At 39.2% G+C, this 21421-nt stretch overlaps 1 protein-coding gene across 2 annotated transcripts in view; it reads left to right on the top strand.

Annotated features, from left to right (window-relative positions):
- Pip (heparan sulfate 2-O-sulfotransferase pipe) overlaps positions 1-21421 on the top strand; it is a 60982-nt gene that overhangs the window by 25402 nt on the left and 14159 nt on the right. Inside the window, exon 3 of one of the 2 annotated variants that reach the window (XM_076902841.1) lies at positions 19739-19809. In XM_076902841.1, coding sequence (XP_076758956.1) covers positions 19739-19809 — 71 coding nt within the window. Of the gene's footprint in view, positions 1-19735; positions 19810-21421 lie in introns of both variants that reach the window. The other variant, XM_076902840.1, reaches the window with a different exon arrangement.

Below are 21421 nucleotides of genomic sequence, written 5' to 3'. Positions count from 1 at the left end.
TGTACAATTCTTCTAGAATTAATTTTACTTGAACATTGAATGAAGGAATCACAGTCTCATTACATAAATGTTAAATTAAAATTCCACATTGTTAATTAGTAATTTCCTTCGTCTCGTTCTTCGATTTTCCGCTGGCGCTGTGCTCAATTTGTCTCAATAGGCGCACCATTTTGCACAAAGTTACACCAAAAAGTCCTTTTTTATAGTTCGTAGATCGATTAACTCGCAAGCGTTCTTCATAAGTTCTTTATTACGAAGATAGACGAGGAACAGCTGATACGATGTTTCGAACAGCTGTCTAACGCACGAAACGTAAATCAGGATAATTAAATAGCCGGCAAATGCCCGCGGATAGCCACCCAAGAAGGGGGAGGGCTCGCGTAGAGCGTGCAGAATTGGCGGAAAGAGATCTGGTCGGCAGGTTCGTCAAAGCGGGGCCATTAAGGCAACAGGATTCTCGCGATGTAACGTGGCAACGACAAAGGCCCGAAAGGAACGCGGGCTCGTGATAGCCCTCAGGGCAGATCGTGCCCAGGAACATCCGGAGGCGGTTTATCCGTGGCACGAACGCACCAGGGACCGTTCCTGTCTCCAGCAGAAGAGGCGAAGCAGTATCCGCCGGCACGGTCAGACCAGGCTCGCAGACTGTTCGCGGTCACGAGCATGCGCGGAACCGGGCCGATCGGCCATTAATTCCGATAGCTGGTCCACCTGGAGAACACGGGACGGTATCGTTTGCATCTTCGCGCTTCCGTCGCTGGCTCGCCTTCGATTTATTGCGTCCACCTGACCTAACCAAGCCGCGTGACCCTCGATGTAAAGTTGCTTCGATATAGAGTCACCGGTTCCCGGAGTTCGCGACAAATTATGAGAACGAGACGACATTTTTATCGAATCGATACGAAGGTTTCCATGTAGGACTGAGATAGGCTTCAGGCCTCGAGCAATGCCGTGGATTTGCGACACGGAGACTCGATCGAAACCGCTTTTGGGAATTCTAGTTATTTCTATAACGCATTTTACGCACTTTAAGTCCTTCTTTTTCGCAAGTTATGGCGCAGAAGGTAAACCTGCGTATCCGGGAGCCACATGGACACTCTGACCTTCGCTTCTAAATACACTGTCGAGTAAACTGATTAGAAGCGAGCGTAGATGTTGAAAGGAACCATCAATCGTGAAACACAGCGCAGCCGCGGAATCGAAGCGGAACAGCAACCAACCCATTTCGAATATGTAGTTTTGAATCTGTTGCCGAGAAACAAGGTCGCGGATAATTACGAGGCTAAAGAAGTGCCGTCGACCGGAACGAATCTCTCGAAGAGACGGCGAACGTTCCACTTCGCGCCATCTCGGTCCCCTTCGTCCTCGAAGAATGAGAGGATGTTACGGTGGAAAACTCGAGACGTCGACGATCGTGTTGCATGGACGATGCGCGTTCATCGCTTAACCCTTTAGAACCTTTCGTCGTCGTACGACGTCTTGCATAATTTTATACAATGTCCAGTGACGTTCTTTAGATTTGAGATTACCGCGGAAATATAATAACAATCGAACAATATTATCGAGTGGATCGTAAAAATCGATAATTATATAAATTATAATTGATCCTTTTATTGAGGTGGGCATATGTATACGCCCTCCACGTTTTCCTTACTGTAACACTTTTCCTGATGAAAAGTCAGAATCTCAAGTGGTCCTTTCCTGATGTTTCTCGCATTCGAGACTGCGACACTGTAATCAAATCTCCGGATATCGTTTTGGCCTGTAGCCTGTGGCCAACCAATCGAAGCGACTGACATTTGAATATCGCGCCGTTCGTATTGATAGCTCGTTGCAAGAGCTCATCGCAGCGAGATTGTTAATAGAATTAGTGAAAATTCATCAGGACAACGTACTCAGCTGTATTACATAAAATGACTAGGCGTTAATCAAAGTGTTACTCCTTTGAGCGAACAGCGCCTATACGCGTCATTTATTTGCTTTCATAATAATGCACCTTAAAACCATCGTTGGCACTGAAGCGCTGTACGATTGTTCTTATTCGTTTCTGGGCGCTACGCTGTCAAAGGGTTAACGGTTCTGATACGAGCGATCGTTCGTTCACAGGATGTCTTCTTTCGCGAGCAGATAACAGTGCAGGACCGGAAAAGGGTGCGAGATTGTGATTACGCCGTAACTGTTGGTTATGACGACGCGAGTTTCAGCCGTTGATTGTGGACAATTTCCGCAGTGGCGCGTGTAAAGTGATTTGTAAGTTTTATGGAAAAGTATAATAACTTTTTTCTTTCATCCGATTCTAATCTAATGTATAGTAATTAGTTATTTATATACTTGTTATGTGCGCAGTTTGTCCGCGTCTTTTATATCCACGCTTGCGTGGACTAACTGCAAGATTTTGAAACGAAGCTGAGTTCCCTTTGACAAGGAACTATTTTACATCAAGAGTGTAAAAGCTGCGACTGCAATGAATTGAAGATTAATTTCTTAGCATGTGTATAAGTGTTAGTCATATAAATAATAATTTCTTAGCATATGTATAAGTGTTAGTCACATAAAAAATAAGTCATGTAAAATGTATTGTACATGGATTTCTAAAAATAGTTTATAAAAATGGGCTTGTAACTGTATCTCTGTACTATATAAATTGTCGAAAGGTGTCAATAAATGTTTATACGTTATATTAATTAATTGTGTCATTATTTAAGCACTCCCAGCACTCCTAGAATGACCAATTAAAATCCTTAAACGAGAAACAAAACGCGTACAAATAGCCCCGAACCCAATTAAATTATTTGGATGTTTGAATTTTGGTGTCTTCATTCCAAGAATTTTAAGAATTCCTGGAAGTGACGTCATTTTCCAAGAAATAGCATATTACAAATACCTCCTTGCCTATTATGTTCTCCTGATACAAAGTCCGAAAATGGAGATTTTTCAATCAAAATGCCAATTTCAGAAATTTGAATTTCCCGCGCCTTTTTTCGGATACCTCCTATGATATCATGTTCTCCTGATACATTCCCAAGTTTCGATCAAAAACCTGAAAATCCGACTTTGTATCAGGAGAACATGACGTCATAGGAGGTATCTGAAAGTGCCACTTCTTGGAAATGACGTCATCAAGAATTCTTGGAATTTCGAAAACCTCCTATGATATCATGTTCTCCTGATACATTCCCAAGTTTCGATCAAAAACCTGAAAATCCGACTTTGTATCAGGAGAACATGACGTCATAGGAGGTATCTGAACGTGCCACTTCTTGGAAATGACGTCATCAAGAATTCCTGGAATTTCAGATACCTTCTATAACGTCATGTTCTCCTGATACATTCCCAAGTTTTCGATCAAAAACCTGAAAATCTGACTATGTATTAGGAGAACATGACGTCATAGGAGGTATCTGAAAGTGCCACTTCTTGGAAATGACGTCATCAAGAATTCTTGGAATTTTGGATAGCTCCTATAATGTCATGTTCTCCTGATACATTCCCAAGTTTTCGATCAAAAACCTGAAAATCTGACTATGTATTAGGAGAACATGACGTCATAGGAGGTATCTGAAAGTGCCACTTCTTGGAAATGACGTCATCAAGAATTCTTGGAATTTTGGATAGCTCCTATGACGTCATGTTCTCCTGATACATTCCCAAGTTTTCGATCAAAAACCTGAAAATCCGACTATGTATTAGGAGAACATGACGTCATAGGAGGTATCCGAAAAAAGTGCGGGAAATTCAAATTTCTAATATTCAATTCTGTACGATTCTACTGCTACCCATCCTATTTTAACTAGTGAATATTATTAGGAGAGTGGAGTGGAGATGGTTGGAGATAAAGGAATTTTGAAATGCAACACGTTGTATTCCTCTTAAGTAATTAATTTATTCAATAAAAATAGTAAAATATATAATTCGTTACAATTAAGCTTCGTTCTTAGTAATGATAACTACGCTTGTAGCACAATATGTCTTGTTTCTTCTTTCTCTTCTTGTTCCTTTTTTGTTCTTACAGATACAATTACATTGGTTGATCGATGAGATTCCATAAATTCTTTAAAGCCCTGCTTCTTGCGTTCCTCCCTATAAGATCTATAACAAAGAGAAGACACGATTAGCTAAAGAACTGACGTCAGATATTAATTACACGAAGTATGCTAAGAAATTTGAAGATATGTAATAATATCCAAGAGATATTAGATACTACTGTAATCTTTCTACGCTGAACTGATAAGTTCTATTAAGACCAGTGAAACTAAAATATCATTATTCCTAAAAATCGAACATTTTGGTACCCTTCGTTCCTTCTCATTTACTTAGCCACGCGCTTCAGATTCGCTTCGAGTATACTAAAACGAAGGAAAGAAACATGGTTCCATTAAATTCCCGCGAGGCCAGCAACATTCCGGTTTACGACGGCATTAGAAGTCGCAACGTTCGTTAAGGACACCAGCAGACAATGGGCTTCGATACAATTAGCCAGGGAGCCGCTAACGAGCCGCGGCTTCGAAGGATGCGCGGAACCAGGAAAAGAAACGTGGCCAGAGCGATTACGCGCGGCCGTGAATTGCGGTGATTAACAACGCCGCGGTTAACGAGCCCTCGGTGGGAATTCATTGGCCGCCTAATATCTCCACCGGTTGGGACCAGTCGTATCTATTCGCCCGCTGATGTACAACTCTGCATCCTCGATCGCGAAGCAACGCGTAAATTCAAGTAATTGCAAGCGTTCGATGGCTCTCCCTTTTTTTCCTCGTTGGATTTGTGGCGGACGAGCGCGAGACGTTGACGTGTCCTCGCGTGAAATTGCTCTTGGGAAACGAAACAGGAGAAAAGGAAGAAGGAATCGAGTACTCGAACGAATCTTTTGAAAGGAAGACATTTTTTTAACGAGAAGACAAACTTAAATCGAGGGAACCGCGCGTATATGTCGCGGTTCGTAATAATTTATGAAACGAAAAGGACTGTTAGCTGTTGAAAACTGAACGATCAAAGTTATTTAAAATATCTTCGAAGATATATTTAGAAGAGACTATTTATTTTTTGGTGAAGGTAATTTTCTATGGATAATAAATTAGGAAAGTATCGAAGGAAGAGAAGAAGGAACGATAATTTTCCAAATGTAAATTTGATCAAACAGAAGACGAGCAAAACGCATAAAAAAGGACGTATTACGACGCGTTTCTTTATTTTGCGTGACTCGAGCGTGAAACCATAAATATCAGTTTGCCTATGAAAGCACGCGCGACGAGCCCAGTATAAAGGAAAATTGATTATGCAGATTGCAAGTCGACATACGAACAGGAAACAGCCAACTAGCCACCGTGTGTGGCGGCCAAGGAAATAGCATTATCGTAACATTGACAATTATCATATCATACCACCGCTAATATTATAACATCATTTAAGCAGATAACATAACTCTATTTAAAATGATCACTCTTTAAACAAATTACATTTCATTTACTGGTACAGTGTAACGTAGAGTAATCTTTCGAATAAAACATAAATTCGATTTATTCATTGCATACGCGTAAATATTTATTTTATTCATTGTTAATATCTAAATAACAAAAAGCGATACACATTCAATGTTAACTTCGTTGATCGCAAGACGATCAATGCAAGCACCACTGCCACGCCACTGACATTTTCTTTATTTTTTGTCTTAAGTGTTTACAATTTACGCAATTTTTCATTGTTACTTATATATTAACCAGTTAAGTGCGTTCGATGTGTATACTCGTCGGACCAAATCTCTACTGCGGTGCGTTTGACGTGTATACTCGTCCTGTAAAATAAAAAATTACCATTCACTATAAAAACTGGAAATCTCAATAAAATGTAATAAAAATATTATTTGGTGGTATGTTCCCTTGAATACATAGCTTGAAATTTCGTAAACTATTTCCTTATTTATTCTTGCTATCTTCAATTTTTCTTGTTTATGTATTTTATTATTTTCTGACAATTTTCAAGCTTTTAGTAAGAATAACGTATTCAGAAACGAATTGTTAGTTTTTTTGACAAATAAAAATGTAATCCTTCCTCGTTTTTCGTAAAATGTATAATAGTACCATTTGCCCTGCGTGCGACGTGTATACACGTCGTTACCTGTTTTTAATTCCGCACCCTGTGCTCATCTTTTGAAACTAAATTCCACAGTTAACTGGTTAATGTCGCGTTCGTTATCCGGATATCTAGCGCTTAAAATAATAATTCAATCTCCTCAGTTTTTCTTTGCTCATGTTTGCTTGTTAGCGTGGGTGTCTAGAAAAAGTGTCTTAACGATATGCAAAAACCAAGTGTCTACCATACCGTATCTCGACTCAGTTCCAGTGAAATTAAAACACGAGCTCGTCCTCTGCGCTCTAACCGAGCTACTTCGAAAACGACGCGAAGAACGCGAACGATGGTTATGCCTAAAAATGCACCACTCCTTCGAAATGTCCGTCCAGCAAAACGACGCGTATCGGAAAGGAGAAACGCGAAAAGGATTCCGTTCAACGAGCAACGAAACGGAGCGATCGTACGTAGCGTGACTGCGTAAGATCCTGCCGCGAAATCGTCGCGGAACCCTCTCCGCATTCCTGACACACATCCGCGGCGAATCGATCGCGCATCTCGAAGCTTGCCCCTCGCGAAACGATCTCCCGAGGCCTCTCTCGATCGCGGCCTACATACTCGCCACCGCGAGAAAGTTGCTCGACGGCTCTTTCGAATTTCTTTTTTACCCTCGAAACTTCCTCCTCGCGCGCGGTGCATAAATCGGAACAGTCGCTCGCCGCATCGACGCACGGTCCTGTCGATTAAAAACCTGTGTCCCTTGAGGAAAAAGGGATATTAAAAAGTGACCTTATTTCGTGTTACGCGAATTCATGCTGAATTCGCTGTTATTTAATCGCCAACTGGCAGAAAAGTTGGAAAAACGGGATGCGGCAAACATGCAATTGGAACTCGTTCTATATATAGTTTTATATAATAGCATTTTACAGATAAAAGTAGACATTTATGTGGTATGTGAAAAGAAATTGTTAAAAACGTTAATTAACACTCATAAAATTACTTTCAAATAAACATCTATACCATTTCGAATGAAATTGTTTACATTTGGTGTTTTTTTTTTAATAAAATATTCAAGCAGAAGTATTTAGTTTGTAAAAGGATGAATATCATTTGCAAAAAGCTGAACGTGATCTGCGAAAAGGACGATTTCAACGTGCCAATACTATATAAAAGAATTTTGTGGAAACTAGCCGGTTGAGTGCAACTTCAATAACAAAAACGGTTTAAAAAAAAAAGAACAGAAAATATCTGTCGCTTTTTTAATTCTGATGGTGCAACAAGTGGATAAATATCCACCACCTGGACCGTTTTCCAACCACTTTTACTTTCATCCGAACCGTGCCGATTGGCGCTGATCCCGTGGACGATTTCCAGTCGGATGGAAAGCAGGAAATCGCGGTCATGCACCGCGTCCCGGAGGCGTCTACCATGGGGGGAGATGAAAGTTTCTGCGATTCTGCCAGCCGTCGCGGGCAATTAGAGTGGCAGGATCGCCTCGAGAGGAGCGTTGCAGCAGCCCCGTCCCATTAACCACTCGCTTTCCCAAGTTCTGGGTCACCGTGTCTCCAGTTCGCGGAGTCGAGCCAAAACAGGAGTAAGAGGCCGTCGAGCAGGCTCCTCTCGCGAGAAAGAGTGTTCTAAAGAGGATCGATCCTCAGCGAGGTTCTTTTTCTATCTTTGCAACGCCCTTTTGACCGATTGGCATCGTTCTTTGAACGCGACACGCTTCACATCGGCCTCATTCTCGTTGCTTGATTACAATTTTCCGATTTTTTTTTTTTATTCGTTCCGAGTTCATTCGTTACTCGTTTTTTGTGAGCCACGTTTGTTCAATCGTGATAAGTTCTCCTCTGTGTATATGATATTTTATACTGATCATTTATTATGCAGTCTTCGTCTTAATTTTGTATCTCTCAGATTTATATATTTATATAATGTATTCGCTATATGTAATAAATAAATATACGAATATTATCACGATTATGACGATTGAACAAACATGTTTCTAATTACCTTTTTTGATTTACATTTTACGAAGAAAATAATATTAACGAACAAATTTATTAAACACATTAATCTTGCGTTTCAAATATTTTAGACTCTTATCTATGTACATTTTTTACTAATTTCTTCGTATTTCCTGAACGAATAAAAAATGCAAATTTCAAGAGAACCGATGGAAATAAAAATGCAAGAAGACGTAAGAGTATCCATTAAGGTGCACTCGAAATGGAAAAATTCGAAACTCAAAACGATGCGTGTCGAAGAGATGTATATATGTACGCTTTCCCACCTTCTGTTTGAGTTTTCTCCAATGCAAGCACAACTATTTTCCACTCTGTATATAGTGAGATTCGGCCAATGTTTCTTTTTCCTCCTCGAAAGTCTGGCTATTGGTTGCGAATCACTCTGTCAAATTCTTGGAGTGATAAGGGTTAAACCAGATGCTGCGGCACCTTCGAGTAGAAAGGAACAACAAAAAAATAAAAAGGGAAAGGTATATGGTATCTTTGGAAAATGAAAAATCGACTATTGCTGAATGACGGTTATAGAAACAAGAAAGAAAGGTGGATAAAGGAATATACCAAGTGAGTTACGGTGCAGAGATAGTATAACATACGAAGAAACCTTGGTCATTGGAAATTCTAACACTTTATAAAAATAATATCGTATGTAAGATATGCAATAATAAGTCAACCATCTTGTATATGTTCCGTCCAGTCGTTCGTCATCGATTGCCCACGCGAGGTAGAGGAAATGCATCGTAAAACGTGATTACAAGCCATGCGCTCGGTTATTGTTAACGCCCTGACGATTTTCCCTCCGGTCGAGCGATTACCGTTTCACCTTTCTGCAGCAGTGCGAAACAATGACCGTTCCCACTTTTTCGATTTCCGTCGGGGCTCGAATCCGCGCGCGACCGCGTAAAAGGTACTTCCGTCGGCGTTATGGAAATACGCGGTGTACTTTGCATGCCCTCCAGCCGCGCCCGATTAGCATTGAACGAGAACAATACGAACGGTAGTGGCCATTTTGGTCCCTCGTTATTCATCGCCCCTTTCAATTGACGAACCACCCGCGATTAAACTGTTTCTCTCCCTTTGTTCCCATTTTCAGAAAATTATTTCCCGCCCGCTCGTGATTTTTTTTTCCTTTCTTTTATTCAACCTACGAAGAGGGCTGCGTACAGTTGACCCTTTGAGAATACAGAACTTTCAGGACACAGTTTCTGTGAAACATGATTCAACGTTAGGTTAGGCGAATTCATGTGAAATAAATGAAAAATTTCATGTACAGAAATTACAGACAAATTCTTATCATAAATTTTATATGAGATCTCGTTTAAATAAGCAATAGCCACGATTATGTCAAAGCCATAAGAAAAAGTTATTTTTCAGAAAGGTAAAAAGTTCTGAAGTTATGCCAATCTGCGTAGTATTCCTTGATAATTCACGAATTTCGTTTTTTTTCTTATTTTACCAGCTTTTCTGGGCATTCTGGACCTTTTCAAGGCCTACCAGCACCCTCGTCTTGTCATTTCTTCTCTATGAGTACATTATAGGTACTGAAGGGAACAGTGAAGTGTCTTTAAGATGGCCAATAGAGTGCAGATTAGAATTAGACAAACCCTTAACACTCCAGTTACATCAGAGACGATATAACCCAAAAGATAATTGTTTACAAGGGTGTCTTCACCTTCTAACATTGAAAAAAATTCATTGCAATTATTGCATAGCACCACGATCTCTTTTCCACGAAATAAGTTTAATTTGAAAAACTGTCCCACCTTTCCATTTCAGTTGGATACGCTATGTATATGAAACGCTGGATATGTTAAATTACCATAATTGTGTACGAGACGTTTCGAAGCAAAGAAGAACGCAGAGTCTCGCGTCACGATCTTCACGTTCGAACCGTGATCTTCGTGATCTATAAACAGACTGAGCCACTTTACTGGCAGATATACGAAGGCCACTATATTGACGTGTCACTCGAGAAAGTAACACACGCGAGACCAATTATAATGGCGTCCAGTAGCTAAAAGATTAACCTTTTCGCTACCCCAACGTTTGACGCTCACTATGCACTTACGGTGACTCTCGTCACCCAATGTATGATGTTCACCGCGCAGTGACGGTGACTTTAGTCACCCAATGTATGACATTCGTTGTGCACTGTACGATGACTTTAGTTGCTCGTTCAATTTTCTAACTATTTTATTTCTAACTACTTTCTAGCGCAGCATGTATGTCAGTTATTTCTTTAACTGAACCGCGTCTGCGTTAAGATTGCCCCGTACCAAGATAGCACATTTGCGAACAACTCCTGGTCGCAGCTAAAAGATTAAAATGAACTCTGCGTAGGACGTAATAACCCGTGGAATGGCGGGCCACGAGGAGCTCTAGATTTAATTAGAGTTCGTTGCTCGTCGGCGCACGGTGGCTGACCTCCAGCATCGATCGGTGCTAAGGCTCGACCTTAATCGTGACGGGAAGTTTCGTGAGACCGATACGGATTCAGCCGTGAGATACGTCCGCGTGTGGCGTGCACCGAGGAACCCGATGTGGGCGTCGGGCGTTCGCTCGCGTCATTCATGGCCAACCGGCTCCTCGAGGATCGGAAAAATCGCGAGCACACGTACCCGATCGTTTGATTATTCATCGCCAGAACTCGAATAACGTTCTCGCGAGCGCAACCATCGCGTGGGACGCTTGATTCACTGTCCTCGCTCGAAGAACTTCATCGTGGGAAGATATCGATGGCAGAAATATTGATGGCTTTGAAAGGAATACCGGAGGGGATCAAGGACGATCGATTCGATGATCGGTGCTGATCCGTGTGAATAGACGAAACGCGTCATGTGTTTTATTTAGAATATAGAGTGTCTCAAAGCGGATGTTCTTACTCGTCTGGGATGATATGATAAATGTATGTAAAAATTATTTTGTAAAATTCAGGCGTAGCTAAAAGGTTAAAGGATTGTAGATAATATAATATGGTGCAACATGGGGGAGCCAGATGAATAATGTTCAGTTTGGAAGATAAAGGTTATAAAGAATACAAAATTAGGGATAACTTAATATGTTAAGAACAAGAATCTCCACCGAGTTTTTTTGGAATAGTGCACTTGAACGTCCGAACCTCGAAAGGCCACTCATTAGCGTCGGAATAAATAATATCACGGCTGATTCAGATGTAAAAATTATTTCGAACAATGAAGAACGAGAAGATTCTCCTACTTTTTATTTCTTTAATTTATTTTTAGAAAATAGAAGCGACAATTACTATTACATATTGCAATATATATTGACTGAAAATTGTACAGAATGATTTGGCAATTGATATATACGAAATTGATAGTAAAATACATATAAATTCACATTATTCTACTTAATTTCTTAATTTAATTTATTGTTATAAATTACTATACGATTTACAATACAACAGGCCGTCACAGACATCAATTTTACCTTTAAATAAATCAATCATCTGCCATTCCCATGGAGCATCAAATGCTTCGTAGAATTTTTGAAATTCCTCTTACAAAAACTATTACAAAAAATTGCTAATAAATACTGCATTAACTAGAAGAGATTCTGGATGATTCATAAGGCATTGCAAAAATATTTGCAGACATATACAACACTAATAACAGCGATAATTAGAGATCACCGCGCGATCGCAACAATGTGGGACTGTTAAAAATTAAAAAAACGATTCGAAGAAGGACCTGGAAGGCCGTGGAATTCCGTAATATGGCTTTTACGCGCGGAATCCGCACCCGATCGAATCAAAGGATTTCCAAGGATCGGTTTGCTGATCGATCGGCTCTGATCTCAGCCAGTTGCATCACGGAAGGACGTGGAACGGCTCACGGACGCGCACGCCAGTCTGGTCACGAACTGATCTAATCTACTGGAATCGCTAAAGGTTTACGAGACATCGAAATCGACGTTAGCGCTCTCCGCGCTAATTTATGAGCCCATCGAGAACTAAATATTAATCAGCTCTTCGTGCGTCCACTGCCATCTCGAGAAAATAATTATTTAATTGCGTTCGAGAAACCAGTTGCTTGCACGAAAGAAGAGCCTGAAGACAAGTCCGATTACGTTGTGTACGTACGATAGATTTTTTAATCTCATTGGAAATTTTGTTCGTTTTCGTTTTTTTTTTCATTGATACAGATAAAACGAAATTGTACAATTATTTTTGTTTAAATCGGAAATCTCTATTTTTAAGAAATCAGAATCGAAGTATTTTGAATCTGACAATGTGACTTAGAATTAAATTACATTGCGTCAATACTTTTTAAAATAGGAAACAAACACTTTCTGATGTCATTCGACAATATTATTGGAGTTACAGAGTCTACCTTCAGAGTTTCTGTTCTTCATAATTATTAAATACAAAAGAAAACACTTTCAATGAATGTTATCAATATCTGAAAATTTATCTAGAAAATTTATTTAGAAAATTTTAGCGGAACCCTCTAGCGCCCCTTTATGACCGACATGAAAGAATTCTTTATATCTTAAATAATCAATCTTCTTACACCACTGTGATGTAAACTAAAAATTAGTCAACATCTATCCAGAACACAATCTGCTGTATTTGTATTTGTTTTAATTAATGATTAATATCTTAGAATTAATGCATTTTCAAAAGCTAGCTTCAATTATTTTTGTATACATTCGTTAACCCTTTCTTACCCGTTCCAGTCGCCTCTTACGACAAGCAGGGAATACTGTGGGTGTATTCTGATCCCCACCGCACAGAGATGTGCACGTTCGCAAAATATTATTTAAAGAAAGCTTGCAAGAATTTTTTAAGTATCATCACTCCAACGTACGTAAAAAAATCAGCAAATTATCTTCCAATGCACTCAGCACAGAAACTACAAGTTATGTAAAATGAATCGCACGAGTCAGATGTAATCGCGCGATTCGAATGTAATCATGCAGTTCAACTCTTCCTGCATCGACCCTTTCGAGAAAAATAAGCGATAGATTGCAGACTAGAAATTTTGCCTGTGCACGTTTCTACGCGAACGCCATCGCACTTTCCTCCCAACGTGTTTCAAAGATGACCGTTCGAACTAAAAATCCTGTCCCAAAGAGGGCAAAAGTGGCAAAAGTAAAGCGGTGAAAGTGCAACCGGTAATAAATAATATGTAACATGTAATCTGCACAAGGAACATCTTATGTGAGAGGACCGCTGAAAAATGCTGACTGCCCTTTCCAACCGTTTTTATGCACTCCCTGTACGTTACGTAAAGCAAGTCCCATGGAAAGGTTAATTGACCGTGGCCAACGGGGTGGGAAGGTTAAACAGGAAAATGTTAATGCCTTCTTCGCATCCCGCGATCGCATTTTAGAGCGCCACGCGATGCAATTACTCGGTGCAACTGCTCGTGTAAATAGTTCTGCTCGAAATCTGTTAAATTCACCGCGAAATCGTCGACGTTACTACTCGCATTCGCCCTATCGGAGGCATCGAGAACAGGAAGCGACGCATTGTTTGCTCATGGATTATTATAAACAGCTACGATGAGGTGCAATTTGATGTTTTATGCAATAGTTACCATTGGAGGGGTCTAGCGAATAATTCGTACAATCTATTCGATACACTGAGACTACGTATTACTCTGTATATTGGACTATCAGTGTGATAAACCAATAAAAAAATTCTGTTGATTCCTGCATTAATTATTATAATAACAATTCCCTTTCGACGTTGTTTTAGATGTACGATTAATATTTAAGAATATGATTTTCTTCAAGATTTTTTAAAGGACAAATATATTCAGTTTCGTCTTGGAACGTTCTGTACGTTGAAAACAATCTTGGAATACCTGAAATACTTGTCCGAACGCAACTTAAAATACAACTTCGATTGTACCTGTTGACAAATTACGTGGAACGTGATAAAGCATTCTCAGAGATGGTAAATAAATTGATACTAAACGAGGAAGAGAATCGAAGGTAATTCTTGAAGTCTGAAATTAAATGTTATGCGTCGAATTGAAGCTTAACTTTTAAATTCTCAAGACTACATAGGAAATAAGATGAAGAATAAAAATACCAAATACCATATTTCTTATCGTATTTTTTTGCATTTTTTATCTTCCTTTTGAAAGATGAAAGGTATTCTGCTGATCGATTACGAAGCACCGAATCGATTATGAACCCGGCGCATCGAAGAGGAAGCGCGCGCCGAAAAGTCGCGTAACACGTATCCATATCACAGAAACCCATTAATCGTGAGACCAGCAATTTGATGGGGTTCGAACTGCCAAGTGAAAGTGTTAATTCTAAATGATTGGCGAACGGTGACTTAAATGAAGGTGAAAGTAGACTGGGAGGATCCGCCGCGCCAGGCGCATTCAGCGAAACGCGCCGCGCTGCTTTTAATTAAATCGTAAGGCAGCCAACCGCTCTTCCTAATGATCCACGTCGCTTGTCAAATGGCTTGTTCCGCGTTTCGTGTAATCGAACGGACTAATTACGTTTCAACGGACAGCTGGTCGATTGTTACGAGGGTATACTTCAGAGATGGATTTGATTCGGACAACATCGATCTCTATCGCTGTCTCTCGTTTTAGGATCAAGCTGCGATCGTGTTCGCAATTGACCGTTCAAATAAATATTGCTCCATTTTAATAATTGAATGCGAAACCGCAAATTATGCAAGTTACGTGTACGAGTCTCTGGAGTAGCTGGCTGTTATCTTGTTGACTCTTTTTGATGGATAATGATTTATGGATCCAATAAAAATGCAAAAATTGCGACAGCTCTTCTATAAATATAATCAGGTACAATAGAAGTCGAGTTGAAGTGTAAACACTGAGATAAAGGATAATAATTATCCAGAAATTTGATTATATTCCACTTTACTTGTCTAGTTTCTAAGCTATTAGCTTCAAATCCACCCCTATAAAATCCACAGCTTACAGAAATACCTGTTCTTCAGCAGTAATAAAACCTTTTCACTGAAATAGACTAAAATGTGGATTCGTAATAAACGTGGTCTAACAACAACTACAAAATAATTGATTTCAGTAATAAAAATATAACAAGAAGAAAGGTAACTACGGTATGGACGCTAGTTGTAAGCTCTTCAAAAACTGAGAGAAGATTCATTTCCCTTACTTGCATCCTTAACGTCACTCCTTAAATTCAGTGACGAAAAGAAGAGGGAAATTCCTAAAATCGTTCGTCTTGACCCTCGAAGACGAATAGAAAGTTGCAGTACTAAACCTCTGTTTACTGTCTCCTGTCTCTACGCTTCGAGGGTTAAGTATTTCCGCTCTGCGCCACGAGGTGCGACGCGACCATAATGGTCATCAGGAATTAACAGAAAATACTAAACTTTCGTTCAATAGTCATAAATTTTGAAAAATACCTAATTCAATTTAGAAACTAATTGAAACGAAGCATCAACCGCGACTGGGTTCGCGAGGGGTTGAATTACCACAACTTCCTTCTTCTATTTACACAGTCCATTACACCAAAGTTTCCCAAACTATGTTTCACGGAACATTAGTGTTCGCGATCATTAACTGTTCCACGAAAAATTCTGAAAGCGACGTAGAGAACAAAGAAACACTGCTTTCTTATTAAAAAGTAAAAAACGTTTCTTTAAACAGGTATAACGTAAGAATTGAAATAAATTCATATCTTGTTTATCTAATATATCCATGTCATTATTTATTCTAACTAAAAACTTAAAATTACCCTAGTGTTCCTAACAAAATTGTCCAACTTAAAAAGTGCTTCGATGAGAAAAGTTCAAGGAACTGTGCATCGCACAATTGAACGTCTATCCGTAACAGAGCGAAGACGAAGCAAATCTCGTCTGAAAGTGGAACAGAAATTCCCGGTTATATAATGCGATAACTGTTCGAGCTATAAATTCTCGTTCCGTTTCATTTACGATCGAACGACCGCGCCAATTACCACGGACAAAGAGGATCCCATAGAACGAGGCGAAGAAGAAAGGCAACGAAAGAGGACTGCGAAGGCGACACGCGGCTAGCACTTCCGCTAATGAAACGTCGAAGCGCGGATTAATGATCGGTGCGATCGAGAGGTCGAGCTTCGCGGTCAAGATCAACGATCTTTCGTGCAGGATAGAAGTGCCCCCTCGAGGTAGCCGTCGGTCATGTAGAAAGTTTGCCGCTCCCATCAGTCGCAACAAGACAAGGACCGGAAGACTGGTGTTGCTTCGGTTTCTCCCTCGTGAACGTTGACCCGACCGGTCGAATCGGATCGTGATCGAATCTCTAACTGCACTCTTAACTGTTTGCTCTTCCTTTCCACCGAATAGACGCGGTAAATTCAAGAGATGTCGAACTTTCGGAGTGTCGTTCATTTTTAGGCGGAATTTAAGGAGAAAATGGTAAGACGAGTTACTTCAACCCTTTTAATGGCGAGCAACGATGCATCGTCGTTGAGTACACTTGCCAGAAATGTGGACGATGATACATCAAATATTGAGTCATCGTTAATGATAAACCTCTTGTCCTTTAGTCGTCAACGTGTTTCTTTTTGAATTTCGCTGTTAAATTATGCTGTTAAAACAAGTTTTTTATCATTTTCGTAAAACTCGTTTAAATCTACACGTAAATGGATTAATGTGAAATGCGTGTCTGATTTGGAATAATTAACGCGTTGGCTGCCACGCTGAAATTACATGTTTCGCTTAGGAAGATTTGATAAAAATTAATTTTTTATTTTTCATCTGGCAAGAATTTTGAATTGCTCGATAATGCACGTTTTATTTCAAAGCATTCACTAATTAACGATTACGTTGAAATGCATTAACAGTCCATTTTCATTCAACTTTTAGTCGATGGACTCCTGCAATAGTTGGTCGAACTCTCTGTTGATGACATTATCGAATGCAATCGGCTGCATTTGTCACATGTTTTAATTAACGAACGTATAATGAAACGTAAACTCTAAAATTAAAGCTGAAAGATGGCATTTTCAGAAGCTAGCTAATTTTATTCCGACTAACAGCTTGCAGTTATTATTTTTGCATGCTCATTAACCCTTTCTTCTCCCTTTTAGTCGCCTCTTACGACAAGCAGGAGATACTGTGGGTGTATTCTGATCCCCACCGCACAGGGATGAGCACGTTTGCAAAAAATTATTTAATAAAAGCTTGCAAGAATTCCTTAACTAATATTATTCTTTATATTATTCTTTCTATTGGAAATCACGATATAATTATGCAATTAAATACATGCATGATGATTAATAGAAACATTAACATCAGCTTCGATCGATACTCAAATAAAAATAATCGATCATCAATTAAATTTCATTAATTCCACAAGATTGTAAAACAAAGCATAGCATTGACTGCTCTGTGAACGCAAATGCACGTCCGATGATAGCAGCTGGCAGATCGCAAATTGTTCGCGAAGCCATTGCAGCGAAAGCTGAATCTCGTCCAAATATATCACGTTCCAAATGGGCAAACTCGTGAACTCTATAAATCCACCGTTATCGATCCATTTAACCCATTTCCAGCTAATCCCGTGCTCGTGTTCCAATAAACCCGACTGAGACCTCCGCCGTGCACTTATCTACGGAGCCGTGTACACCCGTAACCGATTACCAGTCGCAACGATGCAAAGAGTTTCGATTTACGGGCAAGTTAGCCGGGTGCAATCGGGTTACGGGTAGTAGGCAATCAGGCTGGAGCTGTGTAACGACGAGGAGTCGCGATAGAGACGTTATAAGGTATACAGAAAGGTAATGGCACGATACAGGCCTTGTCACGGTGGCGTCGGTGTTCGACATGACAATGGCGATTGGGTGAGACGCTTTAATCGAGCTCGCGTTCAGACGGTTTTAATGGGACGAGCCCTCAAAGAGGCAGACACCGCTACGAATGAATCGCTTCGATTCAAAATACTGTAATGTTTCAATAAAGTGTTAAACATTCCTTGACTACCTCTTTATTGAACTTGAACTTGAAATTGATCGCATGGCCGATTGTTAGATTGAAGTGTTATAGTTATGACTATGGTGTACTAATTTTAATTTACTAAATAAACTTGTCGGTTTAGTCGGAAAAATTATATTTATGGATATACGCAAGTTTTATCTTACCACTTTGAACAGTAAAAATCTATATAATATGTAATATATATTTTTTATTATTGTACAATAAAAATAAATATATATAATAAAATGTAGGGTGGCGACTGTATGGCGATATAGGAGTGCAAGGGGTTAACGCTTGTATTGAAGGCATTTTTCTATTTTTGCATAAAAGTTAATGTTTTTCAATGATTTAAAAAAATTTTTTTTTTATATTGCACCGTAGTTTTTTGAGAAATGTCTGTTTTCCTCAAGTTTTCTATTGGAATGGAAATTTTCTATTGCTGGGAGACGTCAGTAATAGAAATTATTGCTAAAATATTTGATACTTTAGCAATAGAAACTATTACTAAAATATTGCTATTGTAGCAATAAAAACTATTACTAATTCATTGTTTTTTTAGCAATAGAAACTCTTGCTAAAATATTGCCAAAATATTGCTACTTTAGCAATAGTTTTTATTGCTAACGTCCAGGGGTGAGTCGAGTGCAAAGAGTTAAAGGTTTCCATTATTAGGATTCTCGAAAGGAAAAAAAGAAGTTTGCACGTATCCGAAGGAAAGTCGTGTTTCATTATAATCTTGGATGGCCCTCACTTAACCACTCCTTGGTTCATCGAAGTAAATACTTTCTCCGACGCAACTTATCAGTCTATGCGTCCAATAAATTTAACTCGTTCAAGAAAAGAGAAACCAACGAGTTTCATTAATTTCACTGCATTCTGTTTATATAAAATTGTTTGATAAAAAATAGTACCATACTCGAACGAATACAATTAATTCCAAATTTCATTTATTAGTGTGAAATTGAATTTTGATCGGAAAATAGAAAGTTAATGAATAAATAATCGTAGACGATATGTCTCTGACAGAAAGTTGATACTATACCGTTACGAGTGTAAAATTGAAAGCTGTCACTTTTGACATTTAGATTCTGCACCATTTTAATTGCACCGGGCGCATATTAAAAAGCTTCGAACACGATCGAAGATTCCACTTTCCGAACACCTTTCTCACGGATGAAAGTAGCGATGAAACGAGGTCCGCGATATTAACTGATGTGAAATTCCGCTGCCCGGATGATCCTCGAGAAATGTAAAACTTCTTTGAGAGGAGAAAGGTCTCTGTTACAGAAGCGCAGAACCGAATTCTTCCTGGTGAATGTCGATTAATACCCGATACTTTGGCCACCGCTCACTTTATATAATTTTGTCACACTTCATCCGTTCGGTATTTTTATAAAAATTTTACCTGTCTAATAAATTAATTTGATCGTGTTTCCTGCTAAATGACTTCCACTTGCTTTCGCATAAATTGTATTCTTTTCCAGGGGCACATTTATATTTCTTCCGAGAGATTCATAATAATTTTTTTTTTTTGTTAATTGATAGCTTGATGAACACATTTTTAAAAGAAGCTTCTGATATATTAATATATACAACGAAATGGGCAATGAATTGTGTGATAGTTGTATAAGATAAAACTCACGCGTGCAGACAAAAATCATGCATTATGCAAAAATTATTGCAATATTAACGTAGTCTTTAATTTTTGTTCCAGAAGGAGTGCAAACTGATTCTAGTCCAAATGGAATCATCCATTATCCAAACAGACATCGTATCTTTGCAGTAAAGGTACGGATTCCATAAATCACATTTACCTTTCGTTCCTTGCTAATTGTTAATAATTTTGTTTTTCACATCTTTGCAAAAATATAGTTTAAACTGAGAATCGTCGATTTCAAGGAATTACAATAATACGGTGGGGGTTTCAAATATATATTTGACTGTTTCACAGTGAAGGGGTTGAAATCACCCTCAATGTTGGAGATAAATCAAGTATCTCAAATTGTATGAACAGACGAATTTTGTATCTTTGAAAAACGAAAATGAATACGTTTATATTCATACACTATTCTTTTAATCTTTTAAGTCTGGTTCTATTTACTATGCGTTTCTGTAATTTACAAGAAACATACATTACGATCAAAAAGTACTCGGAATTTGTCAGTAAAACGAAAACAGTTAAATTCTTCAGCAATATTTATTTTATTCCCTTCAAAGTAATCTCCATCGCAAACAATACACGCATTCCAACGCTTCTTTAAATCTTCAAAATACTTTTCATAGGCCGATTTTGGAATCGCCCTCAGCTCCTTCTGCAAATTCTCCTTTATTGTCCGAATCGTCTCAAAACGCTTTCCACGAAGCGGTAACTTGAGTCATGGGAACAGGATAAAGTCACGCGAGATCATGTCAGGTGAATATGCAGCTTTCATAACGGTAGTAACGTTATTTTTGATCAAACAGTCGCGTACAGATGCGCTTCAACTCGTCTCGTGCCCAAAATATCGTCTCTACACCGATCCGAACAAGACACCAAGATCGGCTGCTATCTCCCTGTTGCTCACGCGACGATCTTCGAGCACAATTTTCTGAACTTTTTCGATATTTTCGTCAGTCACAGAAGTAGGTGGACGACCAGAACGAGGCAAAGCATCAACTACAGTTTTACGGCCTGCTTTAAACTCTTTCCACCATTCGTATGTTTGAGTGTTCAACATTATCAAATCCCCCTAGGCTACCGTTAACATTTTAAACGTTTCTGTACATGACATTTTGTTAGAAACACAAAATTTCAGGCAGACTTTTTGCTCAATTAAATTCGACATAGCGAAATTCCCAGAGTACACCATACAATGACTTGTTTACAAAGCTATTACGCACAAACTGTCTGACACATTACGCTTAAAAGTGACATGTGAACAACTGACAGATGTGTCGACCTAGAAAAATAATGATTTTGACCGTACCTCAAGCGCGGTTTGTACAAATGCGAAATTCCCGGGTACTTTTTGATCATAAGGTACATCCTTATATACATCATTATATATACATCCGGTCTTTGAGTAATCTTAAAAGATTGCTCTTCACTTTTCACACAGTAACACAGCAATTTTGCAACAATACAATTGGTAACAGCTTATTCTGAGTCCGGCCCCAAGGCGTGCCACCTGCCGTTCAGGCATACGCAAATTTTAACCAGTCAACCCCTCGGTAAGCCGCGACTTCCGGTAGGAGCCTGGACGTGCACTACATCACTACCACTCACTGCTTTTTTCACGTCACTTAAACAAACCGTTCATTGGTTCGCACACCGATTGTTTATTGCGTGTTATCCGTCGACACTTAACGGGAAAAAGGCACTTTGTGTCAACTGTAAGGAGAGGTCTTCCTCTACAAATTA

Source organism: Xylocopa sonorina, chromosome 10 (assembly GCF_050948175.1).
Source record: "Xylocopa sonorina isolate GNS202 chromosome 10, iyXylSono1_principal, whole genome shotgun sequence".
NCBI lineage: Eukaryota > Metazoa > Arthropoda > Insecta > Hymenoptera > Apidae > Xylocopa > Xylocopa sonorina.
The sequence above is the reverse complement of the archived record's forward strand: the minus strand, read 5'-3'. Positions and strand labels throughout refer to the sequence as shown.